The 19,925-nt window shown below is 38.5% G+C and overlaps 1 protein-coding gene and 1 long non-coding RNA gene across 2 annotated transcripts in view; both read left to right on the top strand.

The window, feature by feature from the left end:
• The window catches only part of LOC119419851, a 42,212-nt gene extending 30,856 nt beyond the window's left edge, over positions 1 to 11,356 (top strand). Inside the window, exon 3 of the long non-coding RNA XR_005187277.1 lies at positions 11,298 to 11,356. This is a non-coding gene — a long non-coding RNA (uncharacterized LOC119419851). The remainder of the gene's footprint in view (positions 1 to 11,297) is intronic.
• A 39-nt stretch (positions 11,357 to 11,395) lies between these two features.
• Positions 11,396 to 19,925, top strand: part of LOC119413402 (bone morphogenetic protein receptor type-1A) — a 23,681-nt gene continuing 15,151 nt past the window's right edge. Inside the window, exon 1 of the mRNA XM_037680454.1 lies at positions 11,396 to 11,582. Within this exon, the coding sequence (XP_037536382.1) occupies positions 11,519 to 11,582 (64 nt within the window). The 5' untranslated portion in view covers positions 11,396 to 11,518. The remainder of the gene's footprint in view (positions 11,583 to 19,925) is intronic.

Raw genomic sequence — 19,925 nt, 5'->3', positions numbered from 1 at the left:
TGATTTTTAGATCAGTACTGTTTGCTGGCCTACATGAGGGGCCAAATCCAATTACAAAAATAAACAAAGCCAAGCCAGTAAAGCCAATGTTCCTCTGGTCTGTATAATAGGAAAGAGAACAAAATACACTAACAGTGATTAGGGATGCACGATATTGGATTTTTGGCTGATATCAGATATGCCGATATGTTAAAACTTATTTGGTCGATACCGATATGCCTGCGGAGCTGGCTGCAACTGGTCAGGGTGTACGCTTGGGTACAACCACCTGTGGACAGTGTGCGCATTTTCTGCGCTGTTCACGGTCCGCCCGAGTCTGTGGGAGCCTTAACTAACTTGAAGGCTGCGCAACTGGGCAGGATTATTATTTAATATAGGTCTAAAAACAAACTTTAATATAAGTAAATAGTTAATTTTTTTTAGACATTTATTTTGTAGTTATAGCTGTTGTTAAGAAATGTGCCTGAGTGACAACTGGGACAAAGCTTTGTCACAGAAATATATTTTTATTACTTTATGGAAAGAAAAAATTATCTTATCTTAAAATATTGAGATATTCACTTTGGTCCGTATCGCCCAGCCTTAACTGGTAGTGTTGTTGCCCCAGTTGAGGTTGTCATGCAGGTGTCTGAAAAAGAACAAGTGCAGAAGTTATTGTGTGAGACTGGTTAGAATGATTCAATTCAAAAATACTTTATTAATCCCAGAGGGAAATTAAATGTTGTAACTCATCATCCTGGTTTCATTAAACAGTTGTTCTAGATGCTGATGGCTGTGGACAGGAAGGATCTCTTGTAGAGTTCTGTCTTACAGCAGATCTGAAGAAGCCTCTGACTGAAGACTATCTGTTGTTGTATGACAGTCTGATGAAGAGGATGCTGAGGGTTGTCTATAATGTTCTTCATTTTATGAAGCATCCTTCTTTGAACAATCATCTCCAAAGGTTCTAGAGGAGTCCCCAGAACTGAGCTAGCCTTCTTTATGAGCTTGTTGATCTTTTTTAAGTCACTTGCTCTGGTGCTGCTCCCCCAGCAGATGATGGCAGAAGAGATAGCACTCTCTACAACAGACTTATAGAAGATATGCAGCATCTTGCTGCAAACGTTGAAGGACTTCAGCTTCCTCAAGAAGTACAGTCTGCTCTGTCCCTTCTTGTAGACGCTTCACTGTTGCATTTCCAGTTCAGTCTGTTGTCCAGGTGAACTCCAAGATCTTTATACTTCTCCACCACCTCCACTTCTTCTCCCATGATGCAAATAGGGTTGGACCTGTTCCTGATTCTCCTGAAATCTACAATCATCTCCTTTGTTTTGTTCACATTCAAGATGAGATGATTGTTTCCACACCATGCCACAAAGTGGTCCACCAGTTCCCTGTACTCATCCTCTTGTCCATCTCTGATACACCCGACCACTGCAGAGTCATCAGAATATTTCTGCAGATGACAGGAGTCTGTTTTATACTGGAAATCTGAGGTGTACAGATGTATAAAAAATAAAATTATCTATATTATCATAGATGTTTACTGATGTCTTATGATTTACATGATTTTAGTCTCTCAGCTGTTTGTTAAACATGAGGTTTCTTATTAGAATCCTTCATCTAAACTAAACACAATTATACTCTGTACTATCCTGATGCATGCTCAATAATCCAGGTAGAAAAAAATCTAAAAGAGTTAAATCTGGTCTTCTGGACATTCAAAAAAACAAAACAAAGCAAAACAACAACAAAATGTAGAAATGTTTCGTCTTTCATCCGAAAGACTTCCTCTGTACTCTTTAATATCTCAGTGATTATCTTCAAGTGAAGCAAAGCACTCGCACACTTGTGTGCTCTCTTTCTATTTGAAGGTATAAAATATTTACCTTGACTTTTTTTAACGTTTAAAAAAGGAAGAAGGGAAAAAAAATGTTTTAGACAGAATAAAATATTTGAGATCCATATAAAATCTGTAAGGAAGTTCAAGATGGTAAAGAAGAGGGTTAGGATGTAGGAAGGAGGTTGAAGCCGTGGCTCCGGGTATTCTAGGTATTCTTATGCTAATCCATGGCAGGGGAAGAGGCACAGAGCAGCCAAGCAAACAATGGCAGTGGAGCCAGAAAGTCTGGCCTGCAGTCTCCCAGGCCCTGAAAGGCATGTCAGGCAGGGCGCCGACACCGACAGGAGCCTGCTGCAGCACCCAGAGGCCTGCCTGTAAGGAGGGGCCCCTGGAGGGGATGGGGAACGTGGCCAAGATTGAGGGAAAGGGGCATAATGGAAAACTGGAGGGAGGACAGAGAAATTAGGGAAAGGAACTGATAAGGAAGAAAGGACGAGGTAAGCAAAGGAGTGGGCAGAAAATTGTATAAATACAAATGGCCCAAATAATGAGGAAGAAAGGGGTAAAATAAGTATTTGAAATGTGAAGATAATTCAGTTAAAAACAAAAATTAGGGCTAATGATAATTATTCTTTATTGATGGCCATAACATCCATCCATCCATTTTCTTTACTTTTCTTATAGCATCACAGGAGAGCTGGTGCCCATTTCCAGCAGTCAATGTGCGAGAGACGGGTTACACCCCGTACAGGTTGCCAGTCCATCCCAGGGCCACATAAAGGCAAACGAAAGAAACAACCCATCCATGCTTTCACTCACACCTTGGGACAATTTAGTTACAATTAACCCAGTATGGATGATTTTGGTTTATGGGAGAAAAACAGAGGTCCCTCGTTACTTTGTGGTTTGTTTTTCATGGACTCAATCTATTGCGGTTTTTCAAAGTAAGATTTTACATGACACACAATTGGCTGATTGATGGTTGAGCCGCATGATCGGCATGAAATTTTTATTTAAAATGAATTATTTTAAATTATTTAGCACCTGCTGGACCTATGTGCAGTATGAGCAGCCCACAGCTGCATGAGATGCTTCCTCCTGCAGCTGATCAGCTGATCTCTGCTCTACAACGGAGAAATGGGTGTGGCAGAGAGCTGAAATCAGGATATTCTGTGCTCTTTTAGAGCGTTTAGAGTTTAGAAACATTGTTTACCACACTACGAGAGTGTGGAAAGTGTTTAAAACACAATTTTTTATATATATATATATATATATATATGTATTTACTAAAATAAATTACTACCGTATCTTCCGCCATACACGTCATGTCGCCCTACAAGTCGCATCAGTCCAAATATGTCTAATAAAGTGGTAAAATCCATAAATATATTGCTTCGCTGTATACATCACATCTATTATGCGCCACCACTGACACGTCACAGTTGTTACCCATCAACGCTGACAACCCTGAAATGTGGGCCGGTGTTGTGGCAAAAATCGATTGGCTGCCAAATGGCGGCCGCAGGAGCATGCACGGGAGGACTTTAACAAGAGTTTAACAAGATTAACACTTAAAAACAATAATTTGTTTGCTTGAAATTATAGTAAATGTGTGTCTCAGTCTAACTTTTCCTTAACAAATGCACTTTGACGGTCAAATCAGCTGCATTTTCAAAAGCTGATATGTGGAAGTAGGCATGTGCACAAGAGGACTCGCTGTCCATTTCTTCAAAATTTAACCAGATAACCACCTAAAAACAATTATTTGTTTGCTCAAAATTATAGCAAAGGTGTGTCTCAGTTAGGACTGTTATCTATAGATTATTCTGGTGAGTAATCAGAAACAAAATTTGTCAGGTTCTGCAGTAATTACAAATTTTATGAGTAATACAAATACACAGAACATAATATTTAAGTAAACAACCCATTTAATTCCTCTTTTTAAAATATTTTATGGTTTAAAACGCAACAACATGTTGAACCTCCATTTCAGTTTCAATCTGTGGTATATCAAAACTCTTGCTTTTTTCCAAAATGCAAAAACAGAAGAGAAATAAATGTTTGGATTGAAGGTGGAGATCGTTTTCTGGAAGTCTTCATCTTCCACCACGGACAGCAGCCGCATGTCTGTGATGATCATGTTTAAAATGCTGTTTGTGATCTCAGCTGCTTGAACAACCCAACATCCTGGAGCCCTTTGTACGAAGCTGTCCAACGTATGACTGCCATTTACTGAAAAGAAGAAGAATAAAATTATTTGTTTATTCATTGTCATGCCTTAATAAATATATTTCAAGTGTACTTCACTGTATATTATAAAATTATTTAATATTGTTAAGGCGTAATCTACACTTTCTGATGACCCTGCTACAATCAGAGTAACGTTAGTATGTCAGTTGTATGTGATTTATGCTTTTATTCATGTGTGAGGTTTGAGGCTGCTTTAATTAAAACCCTCTGTCACTCAATTATGTTTAACCATCACAGAAAAATCCAAATGCTGTATAATACTTTTTATGGATTGGAAAACAGAATGGAATCTTTATGTTAGAAACTGAGTAAGATAGATGGTTAATGTAAAGTTTGAGTTTGTACATTGAGTTCTGCAGACTTTATTGTTTAGTCTTGATTGCTGAGCTATAAACAAATATGACGGTAGTAATAAATGCAGATTAATCCCAGTTTTCAAGTCATAAACAGCAGTAGCAAGAAGAAGAAAAAAAAATCATACTAACTCATGTAAATACAAACCAGATTCCAAAAAAGTTGGGACACTAAACAAATTGTGAATAAAAACTGAATGCAATGATGTGGAGGTGCCAACATCTAATATTTTATTCAGAATAGAACACAAATCACAGATCAAAAGTTTAAACTGAGAGAATGTATCATTTTAAGGGAAAACTCTGTTGTTTCCAAATTTCATGGCGTCATCAAATCCCCAAAAAGTTGGGACAAGTCCATTTTTACCACTGTGTGGCATCCCCCCGTCTTCTTACAACACTCAACAGACGTCTGGGGACAGAGGAGACCAGTTTCTCAAGTTTAGAAATAGGAATGCTCTCCCATTCATGTCTAATACGGGCCTCTAACTGTTCAATCATCTTGGGCCTTCTTTGTCGCACCTTCCTCTTTATGATGCGCCAAATGTTCTCTATAGGTGAAAGATCTGGACTGCAGGCTGGCCATTTCAGTACCCAGATCCTTCTCCTATGTAGCCATGATGTTGTGATTGCTGCAGAATGTGGTCTGGCATTATCGTGTTGAAAAATGCAGGGTCTTCCCTGAAAGAGATGACGTCTAGATGGGAGCATATGTTGTTCTAGAACCTGAACATAGTTCTCTGCATTAATGGTGCCTTTCCAGACATGCAAGCTGCCCTTGCCACAAGCGCTCATGCAACACCATACCATCAGTGATGCAGGCTTCTGAACGGAGCGTTGATAACAACCTGGGCGATACTTGTCCTCTCTGGTCCGGATGACATGGCGTCCCAATGTTCCATAAAGAACTTCAAATCGTGACTCATCTGACCACAGAACAGTCTTCCATTTTGCCACACTCCATTTTAAATGACCCCTGGCCCAGTGCAAACGTCTGAGCTTGTGGAGCTTGCTTAGAAATGGCTTCCTCTTTGCACTGTAGAGTTTCAGCTGGCAACGGCGGATGGCACGGTGGATTGTGTTCACTGACAATGCTTTCTGGAAGTATTCCTTAGCCCATTCTGTTATTTCCTTGACAGTGGCATTCCTGTTTGAGGTGCAGTGACGTTTAAGGGCCCGAAGATCGCAAGCATCCAGTAGAGTTTTACGGCCATGACCCTTACGCACAGCGATTGTTCCAGATTCTCTGAATCTTTCGATGATGTTATGCACGGTTGATGATGATAACTTAAAAGTCTTTGCTATTTTACACTGGGTAACACCATTCTGGTATTGCTGCACTATCTTTCTGTGCAACAATGGTGGAATCCTCTTACCATCTTGGCTTCTGAGAGACACTGACACTCTGAGAAGCTCTTTTTATACCCAATCATGTTGTCAATTGACCTAATTAGTGTTAATTGGTCTTCCAGCTGTTCGTTATATGCTCAATTTCCTTTTTCCAGCCACTTATTGCTACTTGTCCCAACTTTTTTGGGATTTGTTGACACTGTGAAATTTTGAATCAACATATTTTTCCTTTAAAATGTTACATTTACTCAGATTAAACTTTTGATCTGTCATCTATGTTATATTACGAATAAAATATTGACATTTGCCATCTCCACACCATTGCATTCCGTTTTTATTCACAATTTGTTTAGTGTCCCAACTTTTTTGGAATCTGGTTTGTACAGTTACACTTGAAATATTCACCCTAAATATCTCATTTAAATCAGGATGGAAGTACAGCAATAAATAAATGTGTCAGTCTGTTGCTGCTTTTATCTTTAACAAACTTGCATCAAGTCCTGCAGAGTTTTGTTTTTTCTCTCACACAAAGTGCAGATAACACCTTATTATTAGTCGGCAGATGTAACGTTAGCAAAAATATGCCTCATTTTATATCTTTAACATGACAGATTATCACACATTTAGGTTAACATATTTTGCAAAGAGAACATAAAACGATACCTGTTGCAGCTGCAGACGAGTTTGATGCTACAGCGAGTGTTTTCTCTTCAGACGCTGCAACATCGATGACGTGCTGTTGTGTTTACTCCAATTGAGCTTTGCAGTGGATGCATGGCGCTGTGTTGTCTTTTCTGTTTAGCCTTAAATGTTCTTAATTTTAACAAAAAGTGATGACAACAAGAAAATTAGCAAAAAGTGTTCAAATCTACTTAAATTGCTGTTTAAAAAAAATCTTGTCAGATTAGAAAGTATGACTGAAACAAAGATCTGTAAAAACAAAGCAGTGCATCCCTTGACCTTGCTGTTCTCTGTCTCTCGTCAATATTCTCCTACAGCTGCAGTTCTGATACCAATCTTCCCTCATTACTGCATTTATTTGTTGAGCTTAGAAGCTGTTGCTCTTTGCCTTGTAGGCAGTCACATTTATTTAGTCTGCCGCCATTCTTCCAGAACAGGAAGTGAAGACACATTAAGGGTTGATTATCAATGTCTGGCCTTTCATGCCGTAGTTTGTCCTCGGGGGAGAGAGGTCAGTGTGGGGAGCATTAGGAATGCATTATTAATGCCTGCCACAACTTCAGTGTTTCTTTTCACATTAAATGTTTTTATTCAGCTGTAGAACTTTTTTCTTGTCTCCAAAGAAAGTTGACACTATTTGCTGCTGTTTGGGATCATTGTTTTTTGTATCGTGAACAAGTTTGGTCCACATTTTTTTCTGGCCTAAAATTTGAATCTAAAGTGATTTGGAGTTCATGCGGTTGACTGCAAGGTGCTCAGGGCAGGCACCCGCAAAACAAGTCGATTGTTGATAAGGCTTTCCAGCTTTTGAAATCTGCATTCAACAACATCCAAACTATGGCTCACTGGTTCCCCAAAAGAACAATTTATAATGTACAAGTTGGATTGCAAACAATACCTCCTTTCATTCCTGTCGCACCGAATGTTCCTCCTCCAAGACACTCTGGTCACATCTAGGTACCAGGAGCAGCTATGCTACATTAACCATAGAGATAAATACGTAGACGCCTCATTGAGCCGGCTGGCCCATTGCAGCAGTACGTCAGAGTATCCACCATATTGGATGTGGCAGATCTGCCAGTCAACTAATACAAGGAAATGGACTGAACTTCATAAAGCACCGTTGTACCATGTTTTAAGTTGATCCCTGTCATTTTCACACACTAATATATTTGGAAAACAAACAGGCACTAAAGACAACATTTGTAACTTTATTGTGATTATTAAAATTTTTTATTCCTTAAATTTTAAAGTTATAGGTAAGCACTAAACCCACGTATGTTCTTTTTTTTAATTGAACATTTTTAATTCAAATTTTTATTTAACAACACACAAAAGGTACTCGTCAATTTACATAGTATAGATACATCTTTTACAAATCTCTTTTCTATTTGCTGTATTAATCTATGCAGGTTACATCTTCATGCAATTATAGTATTCATCATCTGGTATCTAATCTTTTTTTTTTTTTTTTTTACCAAACAGAAGTAGAATTTAACAGTTTATAATAATACTGAGTAGCTAATTAGCTAATGAACAGCGGGTGTTGCTTAATTAAAAAAATAAAACAGCTGGCCTTGTGTTGGTGTCTTGGTGTCAATAACAGAAAAGTGGAATAGTCTTCACCTCTTTGCTTCAACAAAAACACAAATTTGTTTGAGGCTCTTTGCTCCATTTCGAGATAGAAGATGACAACAACAAGAGTTTGCTGCGATAAAGCACACAAAGACATATTCAGACAGACTGAGGTAGGACAAGACCAGGCAGGACTGATGTGAGCCCTTGAGTCAGGAAGCATACCTCCCACATCCTCCCCCCATCTCACACACACATGCACAAATACACACACACACCCTAAATCGCACAACACGTCCACTTCCTTTTGAAAACACACGTGTGACTGATGACGGACGTGGAGACTCTGAAATCACCACACTGGAGATACCAGAGAGTGGACAAAGAAAATCTTCTACCTCACAGAGAAAATGTAAAAAAAAAAAAAAACTCTTCCAGGAGTCTGATAACTTTCACTCCTCCTCCTTCTCCTTGGTGGAGTCATGTTTGAACTTGTCTCTGATCCTCTGGTCTACTTCTCAAATGGTCTTTTATTTTCTTTGGCACAGAAACTCAGTTTAATGTAACCTCAAATGTAGTTGTCTGCATTTGTGCTTTATTTCCAAATCATCTGACGATTTACTTTTACCCAGAACTGAAACCTTCAGATAAAGAAGATTATTTTTAAATTTATATTGAAGATTATCTTTAAATTTATTTGAGTTTTACTTGTTCAAACAATAAAGCACAAGACTTTAAAAGCACAATTACCGTAATTGCCGGTGTACAAGTCGCGACTTTTTCTCACACTTTGTACCCCGTGTTTTATATACAGGAGCAGCTAATTTATATGGGGGGGGGGGGTTTCCCATAATTTTCTCAAGTTATAGTTTTATATTTTTTTTTTTTTTTGACAGACTTCCTGTCGTCACTCAGTAACTTCCTGCCGTTGACTAACATTTTACTTTGACAGAGCTGGGTGCTCATGGCTCCCAATGCCCACCCCTCTTGGGGGTGGGTTTTTGTGACAGAGTGAATATCCTCAGATAACCACATGTACTAAGATTCCTGCTCAGGGTTTCAAATTCCCTACCATAACTCCACCTACTCTGTCATCATATGACCAGAAGTTTAACCTGAATGACCAATGAGGTATTCTCAAAGACCATCCCCCAAGATAGACGTGCATTAATTTCTTCAGATTGTTCCCGTGTCTTTACCGTATTTTGCACTTCATGCACAGACCTGTTTATTTGTTCTGCGATAATGGAAAACACACGGATAATTTCTTACGACGCAGCTTTCAAGTTAAAATCAATGGGTCTGGCTGTGGAAGAATGAAATCGATCTGCCGCCCGTAAGCTTTGCATGAACTTGCTGATGGTGAGGATTGGAGATGTAAAGTAGTCAAATCTGGTTCTTGTTTTAATAAAAGTTTTTAAATTATTTTTGTGTGACATCTTTCTGTGTATGGTAAATATGTGTGTAAATACCGGGATCTCATTTTAAGCTCACATCCGAACGGAGACAACAAGAGGGGTTCTTCTCCTCACTTCCATCATGAGAGTTGAGACTTCTGGGTAATATTTACTGGTATATAATTTTTAAATAATTTCGGTTATGTAGGTGTTTGGCACTGTTGTGTCCTCATGAATGCTCATGACTATCATGCAGTCTGAACGTGTGTTGAAAGCAAGCTATATTCAGTGAAACGCCATCCGGTGGCTGATTCTTGTACTACAACAAGAAAACTGCACATTATGCTGGAGCTGGCTGAGCACAGGTCCTGACAATGAAAGGTGGATGCCCGTGGCTTAACCAGAGCATCTTATTTATGTACAAAATTATGATTTATCTTATATGTATGTATGTGGAGCTTAGAGACAGGTGCGCTCCGTAGCCTGCGAATTACGCTATATGAACTCTGGAAATAAATATAAATCAGAACCTCATTTTATGTTAACTAAACATTTGTTAGAAAGGAGGGAAAAGAATAGCCCAAGTCTCCAAAAAAAATGTTAGACTTTCAGAAAGTCTGGAGAACTATTGATCAAGTCCACTTTAAAAGATTAGAGATATAGGCTGCTTGGAAGCGAGACCTGGATCGAGGCTGAGTACAGTACGAGTGAGCTCGAAGGGGCCCATAAAAGTTTTGTTACTAGTATACTCTGGGCCGGGCCTCTACGGATTCTTTGTTCTTTGTCTCGTCGGCCAAAGATGTGTGAAAAGTGGGTCACAGGTCGGACCTCTTTGTCCCCCACGGGCAAATGAAAAGTGACAGACACCGGCCACACATCACCACTAATGCGCTCACACACATTCATCCTTCCCTACCTCCTCCATCCTTCTTGGCGCCCACTAATTGCGGCATGCGGTTATTAGTGCTGCGCAGGGCCAGCGCCGGTAATTGCAGAACATCCCTGGACAAATAATTTTGTGGTTAATTGGATCGTCTGAGTCCAGCACCTAACCAGCAAGGGTCATCGGGTCGAAGTAAGCTAAAGATGAAGGAGGAACCGGAGCCAAACTCCCTGTTTGTTGGAGCGTTCCCCCTCTCCCCTCCCTCCTGTTCTACAGCTCTTCAAGTTTTTAGCAGTGATTAGTATTTTTACTGAGGTCAAGTAAAAAAAAATGGATTCAGGAACTAAAGACAATTCAATCAGGTTGTCTCCTCTGTTTCTAGCATCCTGAATTTTTTGGTTTTCATTGGTGAAGTTTTCAGTCGTCTTCATCATTCAGGTTCCAAGTTTCTTATATAATAGCTGATTGATCGGCTCTGTAAGATGGAGCCTTGTCGTGGAACATGTTTGCTCATTTTCCAGCAGAAATATTAGATTAGGCACAGCTGCCGGCTGATTGGAAATGTTGCAACAACAGGCTTTGTGAATGTATTGAAGATGGAAGTTTTTTGGTCTATGAGTCAGTCTTGACTGAACTGTGAGGATGTTTGTTGTTGATGGACAAAAGAGCATTTCTTGTTGGGGTAATCACTGAAATACCTGGAGGCTTTATAGGTGATTAGTTTGGTCTTGGTTCTTTCAGCTTTGTTCTCTGTATTGTAAAATGTTTCTTGAGTCACATTACCAGTTTTTCAACAGAATGTCCAGTTAATGTCTGAATCTTTAAAATGGTTTGTGTTCATTTTTTAAAAATATCTCATTTGAAAATTTGAAGAAAAGATTTGGGAAAACTAGTGGTATATATTTTTTGTCTTTTAAACAGTTTTTTTAAAGGTCCTCCTTTTTTTCAGTTTTGTTAAAATCTTGCATTTCTCTCCTCTTTTCTAGGGTTTTGGACCCAAAGAACCAGTGAAACTCAAGTGGGGCTGTTGTGATTTCACTATCAGAACCTTGAGCTCATTCTGTCACCTCCTGCTGCTCTTCCATCAGAACTCCTCTCTCCATCCAGCTCCTCCTGCTTTGGATTAGAGTTGAATCAGGACCGAAGTGTCTCCTCTCAGTCCAGAAGGTTTCCAGAGGCTTGTTCAGGGCCAGCTTTACGCTGCAGAATGGCAGCTCTGTTCTGTTTGACTCTGATGGTTGCTGCACTTCTGCTTCCTCTCAGAACTGATGGTAAGAATTTCATATAATTTACATATAAACTAACAACGAACACTTTTTTACTGAAGAAAATTATCTCCTCCATCTCTTGAAATCTATTTAATGTGGATGATGGTGAACACGGAGAGGCTGGAAATGTTTGGTAAACATTTCAGGATGGGACACTGGGCTGGTGGCAGGCAGCCGTTTTTAACCAAACAACACACAAAAAAACTTAATCGGTGTTTAGGCCAGGGATGAGGCCGATCCAGTATCCGTATCAGGTTCTGATACCAGCGTAATTTATGCCTCTGATTTTTTTGATCCAACCTGCAGAGATTTCTGAGACACTTAGCAGAGACTGCACTACCTGAGCTATACAACAGAGTGTCAACCAAGTTAGATATCCTGGTTTTTTACTTCCTTTTCTGACCTTATACATATCTCAAGTTGCCTTTTTGGACATGAATGCATATATTTGTACAAATCGTACTTGCCTGAAGAGAGGAGTTTATTACAGCCTCGTATAAAATCAATAATGATGATGATATCGGACCTGTATCGGAAATGATCTGTATCGACAGATATTCTGATTTAGGTATCGGGATCGGATTGGGGAAAAAAATTGTGGATCGGTGCATCCATAGTTTAGGCAAATATTTAATGACATTTGATCTTCAACGGCCCTTAAAAAAGAGTCCCGTTTGAGTGAAATTATTATCGTTGTTTTATATTTACAAGATGTAAAGAAGGAAAAAACAATTATATATATTTTAGCTTTAACTGAAGTAAATCTGAATCATATCTTGAATTATTATCTTTATTTTCTCTACACAGTGACCCCTCACCTATCACAGGGGTTACGTTCCAGAGACCCTGCAATAGGTAAAAATCTGCCAAGTAGCAGCGTTATATTTATTTTATTATTTGTATATATTTATTTAAGGCTTTATAAACCCTTCTCACTGTCTTATAGACACTTCATATGTTCTTAAACACATTGGCGATGAAGATGATGATATGAATGTACAGTACGCACCATATCAAAAAAATATGTTTAAAAACCTGCGATACAGTGAAGCTGCAAGAAGTGAAAGCGAGATAACGAGGGATGACCGTAAACCTGCTGGTTAGTTTTGTGTTATTGTTTCTTTGTCAACAAAATTTTAAAGAGTAACAAACTCCGTATTTATGTTTTTCAAAGTGTTTAAAATGTGAATTTTTTACGTCTTCTTTCTACATGTAATTAATAATTTTAACTTAGGTCTCTCTTGAAAATGAGTTCTCGTGGCTCAATGAGACTACCTGTATAAATAAAGGCTAAATGGAAAAAACAAAAAAAACTTCCCTCATCCCTACACTGCTGAAGTTTTTCTGCGTATCTGATTGGCAGGTTCAGTTTGAAGCAGCTTGTTTATGAGAAACAAGAACATGAGAAAGGTCACCTTCTAGTTTCCCAGTTGTGGAGTCCCAAACACCGAGCTGCTGATAAGAACCCGCTGAGTATCAGAGTTACCGCCTGTGACACTCACCGTAATCTACAGAGGAAAGGGAGAAACTCTGTTTTATCTGTTTAATTTATACACAAGACAAATAGTAAAAGTTTTGTTATAGAGAAAATTAAAGAAACCAAACAGGCAGGATCAGTTTCAGAGAGCTGTGATTATTATTTAATCTATTTATCCTGAAATATTAGAAGAGGTTGCAGAAGATCAATTTAAACTTCCTCAAAGCTAAAACTTCTTCAAACGTGAAATAATGGATCAAACCACCTAAATTATGTTTAACACACAATGGATATAATATGCAATCATCAGCTGTAAGGTTTAAAACTGTTTAGCTCAGGAAAAAAACTGCTACAGAAACTCTGCATTTAGAGTGTTTTTTTTTAATTAAACAGATTTTTTTAATATATTGTTCAAAGGAATCAAGATTTTCAGTCACATTTCGGTCTGCTGGTTTGATTAAATGAGTTTTTCAGCTCTTATGAACTCTCCCTTTCGTCCCCTCACCGTTCCCGCCTGCAGGAAGCTGTTGAACTGATTGTTGCCGCTCTCACTTCCTCTCAACCCATAAACCATTTCCTGTATAGCACAGTTCGAGCTGTCAGCAGCGCTAAACGCTCCAAACAGCCATTGTTCTTCGGAAATATCCTTCATTCCCTCTGGAGACAAATTTTCTCTTTGAAGCTGAGTTTATTTCTTCTCTGTGGACCGTGCAGCGAAACTCCAGCTGCGCTAGAAGATTAATCATTTCTGTGGGGATGAACTGGATGAGGGCTGCAGCGTGTGACCACACGAAGTTTAAAATATGGAAAAATACACTAAAACCTCTGTGTTTAGGAATGAAGGAGTTATTCACATACACAAGTAGTTTTACAGAAACCAGTCCACGTAATATTGTAATAGTGGAAGCTCAAAGCAAATTGTTCAGCGTTTTTATGCTTAAAACACGTTAAAATGTCGTTTTTCATTTTGAATAAATTGATGGATAAATAATTAAAATTAATTAAAATTAATAAATAAATTGTTTTAAATTATTTTCACATCACCTGCCTCTAAATTTCAGGTTAAGGGAATTTTAAAAACACATTTAATGTCATGATGTGACGATGGAGATTTCACTTAAAAATAATTAGCTGAAGAAGATATAAACGTATTATCTGTTCATCTCTGCCTATTTGAAAGTCATCCATGTATTCAACACTTGTTACGCTTAAAAAACAAACTGAGCCGTAACATCTTGTCTCACCAGGCAGCTCAGCTCAGCTCAGCTCAGCTCTGTCTGATGCTTCCAAGTTTTAACGAGGTTGTTAATTACCTCACTGAGAAGCTTTCAGCTGTTGCCATGGCAACGTTGAGTCGGTACAGTAAACATCCCTTCAGTAAGCCGGTGAATTAGAGGGAGGTGCTTTATTGGACGAGCTTCAGGTTGTAAAAGTGGATAACAAACAGGAGGAAAGGGACGAGGTTAATGCAGACATGGTTCACATTTAGTATTTGAGCTTGTCTCTCTTTCTTTAATGGCTGCCCTTAGTCTAGTTAAAACGTCCTAGTTTAGTGCTTAAAGTTTAGCAGTTAAGCTCAGGCTGTAAACAACTTTCACTTCATCCTTGTTTTATTTTAAAGATCCACCTGAAAAAAACAACTCTGTGTTAAAATACAAAACTTGATCTACAATACCCTGTAATGGCCATCGGAGTCAAAACTAAATGTCAGAGTCAGAGATTCTTTATTGTCATTCGCACCTCATGTGGTACATGTGGTGGAGCGAAATTATGTACACGGGGTCCCAGTTACATCCAACAATAAAATGTATAAGAAAAACAGTAATAACATCTAAGATATGTATTAAGAAAGACATCAACTAAATATACACCAAGCACTCAACACAAAAACATTGAACATCAGCACAAACATGAGCATGAGTCTGTGCGAGCGGATGTGCACGCATGAACACATCAAATGTGATGAACAACGCGCCTGTTTTTAAACACTGAACAATTCATTGTGTTTCTGAGACGAACCAATCGCGTCCTGATTGATTATAAAGGGGTTTGAGTTTCAAGTGACCTCAAGGACGTTTTAATTCAGAGTGTCATTTCAGTCATTGCCACATAAATAAAAAAGTATCTCAAATTAAAAGTTAGAAAGGTAATTAGCAGTAGGTCAATAAAAGCTGTAGAGCAGGGGTGTCAAAGTCAAATGGACGGAGGGCCAAATAAAAAATTTAGCTACAAGCCGAGGGCCGGACTGATCGAATGTTCATTGAAATTTTTTTAAATGACTCATATAGTCTAGTGAACCTAATTGAACCTACTGAAAACCTAACAAATATATTCCAATATGATCAGATAAATAAAGCAATATTTTCTTATGGCTCTGTCAGTAATCTTTAATTTTCAACAGACACAAAAGACAAATTTCCTTTATATAAAAATCCCCATAACATGAACATTAAATGAAAGAAACCTGTATTATTCAAGGCACCATCAGTAGCCTATATGTTCTATTTTAGCAAAAGTGGGCTAAATTTACTTCAAAAAAAAAAATAATAGCAATTTTCTATCATCCACTCAACTGAAATATTTTTAAAATATAATTGGATTGAAATACAATAAAATAAAGTGTAAAAATCTATTAATCAAAAACAACACTTTCCTCAAGGAGAAGTAACATGCAGTGAAAACAAATATTGAACTTTAACTTTTAAACTTGAACTGAGTAAAAACTCTAAATATGTGATTGCACAGTAATGTTCACTTGTTTGAGGTTGAGGGTGATACTTGGTGGTGTCCCATCTTTTCCACAAGTTCATCAATGTTCGGGGTAAGGCTCTGAGCTGAGGAAATCCTCAGAATAGAGTGAAGGTGTTCAGCAGTAAGTCGACTTCTGTGTGATGTTTTGTTCAGGTTCATCAAAGAAAACAAAATAAAAATATATTATATTATAAAATATTCTGTTCCCCCTTTCTAACTTTGGCAAATAAAGAGCAAATGTTTCCAAATTCACAGGACTAGTTGTCCATGACGAGAGGAATGAGCAGAGTTAAGGACTTTTAGCAATATCCTGATGCATGCTCAATAATCCAGGTAGAAAAGTCCAAAAAAGTTCAATCTGGTCCTCTGGACATTCAAAAAAAAACAAAAAACAAAACAAAGCAAAAAAATGTAGAAACGTTTCGTCTCTCATCCAAGAGACTTCCTCAGTCTGAGGTGCTGTTTTCAGCTCAGTCTCTTAAATAGCACCTTCTCAGGGTGGATCAACCAGTTTTGCTGCTGACAACCAAAACCAGCTGATCACATGCTCAAGAAGGACCATCAGCCTAACAATGGGTCATTAGCACACTGATGGCTGTTTACTGTTCACAGAGGGCTGAGTGATACTAGCAATCACAGCATTGTAAGAGGGGGACAGTTGAACCCGGAGGCCTCCACCCCTGTTTAATGATGGACGGTTTCTTTTCACAGATCAGCTGGTTTTGGTTGTCAGCAGCAAAACTGGTTGATCCACCCTGAGAAGGTGCTATTTAAGAGACTGAGCTGAAAACAGCACCTCAGACTGAGGAAGTCTCTTGGATGAGAGACGAAACGTTTCTAGATTTTTTTGCTTTGTTTTGTTTTTTGTTTTTTTAGAATGTCCAGAGGACCAGATTGAACTTTTTTGGACTTTTAGCAATAATAATTTATTCCCATGTTGTGGGGGGGGGGGGGGGGGGGGGACAGTTTATTTCAGGTAACTAATACTTTCAGGTAACTTTGGCCACAAAAAAGAGCAAATGTTTCCTAATTCTCAAGGAGTTGTGTGTGATGATTGAACCTAAATGTCAAGATGATTAAATAATCACCAAAACATTTCTGAGTGTGTTTCAGGCTGAAATCTTGTGTTCACGTACTTTGAGGTTTAAGCATTTTTTCTCCTTAAGAGAACTATATTTGTTTTCAGGAAGTTTAATTTTTCGTGCCCTGCTCTCACCAGCTTCCATCCTTCTACATTAGCGAGAAAAAAAATTATACATACGCATGATGTGTTGGTGGCTGACTCATATTTGTCAGGCTAAAATGAACATGACCAAAGTTGTAGATTCTCTCGGCGATTAAAAAAAAATACCAAACAAGACCAGGTTTTTTGTTGTTGTTGAGGTTTTCATTTATTTATTTACCAGGAGCTGTCCATTAAAATGAAAGTTACAACCGTGACACGATTACGTGGACTCGTTTTACCGACAAAATTTATCAGATGAGCCGTGAAGACGGTCGGACCCGCCTCTCTGGTTGCAGTGCGCGCTCCCGACACAGGGGGAACAGATTTTCACAGGGGAACAGAATTTCGCACAAGACCGGCTTGCTGCGGTCTGCGGGCCGGTTCTAATAATAAATCAAGATCATCCCAGGGGCCGTAAAAAACCTTCTCGCGGGCCGGATGTGGCCCGCGGGCCTTGACTCTGACATATGTGCTGTAGAGTACTTTAATCGTGAGTTGTAGTTTACTTCACAAAGCTTCAGCTGTGACACGAGGTCAGGTGTGAGGGACGGGCAGGTGCTCTGCCTACTGCAGGACGCTGTGTGAGAACACCGATCAGGTAACGATGAAAACGCAGCTCAGATGAATATCAGGATGTTTTGTCCTCTCACATCGACCCACAGAAGTGATGAGTGCAGGTAACGAGAGAACAGCAGCTTCTGATCCGAGTCCTCAGATCGACAAACACCAGAGAGACTCTGGAGACGCCACAGAGCTGAGTTCGGTCTGCTGCTCTCAAAGCGTTGCAGTCGTGCCGTAATCACAAATAATTATTACCCCAGAAGTTAGACATTTTGTCACGTTAGCCTTTTAAATGTACACACAGTCATCAGATTGATCTGCATTTTCCGTCTACACAGGTGTTGTATATGAATTGGTTTATCAAAACTAAAATGACATAAATCATCCTGTTTCTGATCATTATTATCCCACCGTAACATCAACAATCCAGTTCAGTTAAACCCTCAGACTCAAAAACTCATTTCTTCACTTTATTCCTACAAATTGTTGCATCATTTCCAACTAGCCAACAGCTGTCTTAATCTTTTCAATATTCTCTCTTATCAGTCTGGTTTCCATGGTTACATTCTTGATGTTTCAAATTATGGCCAGCATCTGCGTTTTTATTTATTTATTATTTTATTGACGGCTTACTGAGCTTATAGGAGTTTGTATGTGCCGTTTTCAAAAAGTCCCATTGGTTGTTTAGAACAGCTGGGGCTGGCGTCCCACGGTGGGTCAAGAAACACCATTTCTTGAGGAAGTCCTCAGTACTCGTATTCACTTTAAGAAGAATTGCCTTTGGCATGGTTACATTAATAATGAGATGAAGATGGTCATCATAAATAAGTAAGAAGTAAAATATTGGTTGATGTTTAAGATGTTGATTGACTTATGAGCGATGTTTAAAAACTTCGCCCAGAAACTTTTAGGGTCATAAGTTTGTGCAACTTTTATATTTTGGAAAAATGTGGAAAAGTTTGTGAAGCACTGCTTTAGAAAATGATAGGCGTCTTAGTTTTTAGGAGTCGGGGTTTGTGAAATATATTTTTGTAATATAAAACAGCAGCATTATTAGTATTTTAGTGTATGTAGGCTTTTAAAATATTCAAACCCACGTCTTATGAACTGCTGTATGCTTCGGTGTTTATCAAAGTTTAGACTGTAAATAAAATGTAAAGTCAGAATACAGAAACTCATTCAATCAAATCGTTCTGCATGCTTTTGTCACTTTAAATTAATTGTGGCCTGGAGGAAAAATCATAAGCAAAAACCTACATTAAGATTGGTTGAGAAACGTTTAATAATAAATACAAATTTCTGACAAAGAACAAAAAAATGCCAATTGTTCTGGTTCCACTTTGTCTGTTAGAAAATCATCAGCCCCTAAAGCTGCACAAGTTTACTCATTAAACATTTTGGCAATCGTTGCGTTAAATGTTCATAAAAAGAAAATGTAAAGTTGGAACAGACGATATGTTTTTCTTTGCTTTGGATGTCAGTTTGGCCTTCTTTACCAGTCTCCATATTTACAGACGGTAAGTCACCGTCGGCTGTGATCGAAGCTGTTGGCTTCACACAGGAACAAGCCTCTGCTCTCACAGATCCACCAGCAGTTCACATGAAGGTTAAAAACAGCTGCTCCATCCTCACGCTCAGTCAGCCTGAAGCATGTCTGAATTACCCAGCATGCTCTCTGCCAGACCTCAGACTCCGCTCTGACTGATGCTACAATTAGGTACACATGTGGACTGAAAAGGAGGACATGTTCAGCTGCAACAGACCTCCTACTTGCTGTCACTCACAGGATGTAAGCCAATCAAAAGACCTGAGGCAGACTGGTAACTGCTTGTACTTCCTGTTGGAAACATTTGATCATTTTAGTTTAAATGTTTGATCTGGCTAAGTGGGTGCCTTTAATTTCTAAACTTCAGCTTAATCATTCAGAAGTACTGATCTGATTTGACACAATGTAATTTGATTCGTGGTTAAGAAGATGTCTCACTCTGTCTGAGTTTTTGGAAACAAAGACGGTCTTAATTTTTCCTCATCAGATTTCAACTGCAAAGGAAAATCTTTAAAAAAAAATAGTTATAAAACATTAGAGCTTCCGCACCACCTTTGTTTTCTTTCAAACTTTACAGGTTTTTAATCGGTACAAGTCAAGGAAGCAATGAAAATCCTTAAGCAGGTACAGACCTACTAAACAGTTTGTGCCTTTTTCTTTGGGCTGTTTGGTAGAATGTTCAGCTTTATGGGAAATTAATGACATTATTTATTATTATTATTATTATTATTATTATTTGTTGTTGTTGTTGTTGTTGTTGTTGTTGTTGTTGTTGTTGTTGTTGTT

Source organism: Nematolebias whitei, chromosome 1 (assembly GCF_014905685.2).
Source record: "Nematolebias whitei isolate Nwh7 chromosome 1, NemWhi1, whole genome shotgun sequence".
NCBI classification, from domain to species: Eukaryota; Metazoa; Chordata; class Actinopteri; order Cyprinodontiformes; family Rivulidae; genus Nematolebias; species Nematolebias whitei.
The sequence above is the reverse complement of the archived record's forward strand: the minus strand, read 5'-3'. Positions and strand labels throughout refer to the sequence as shown.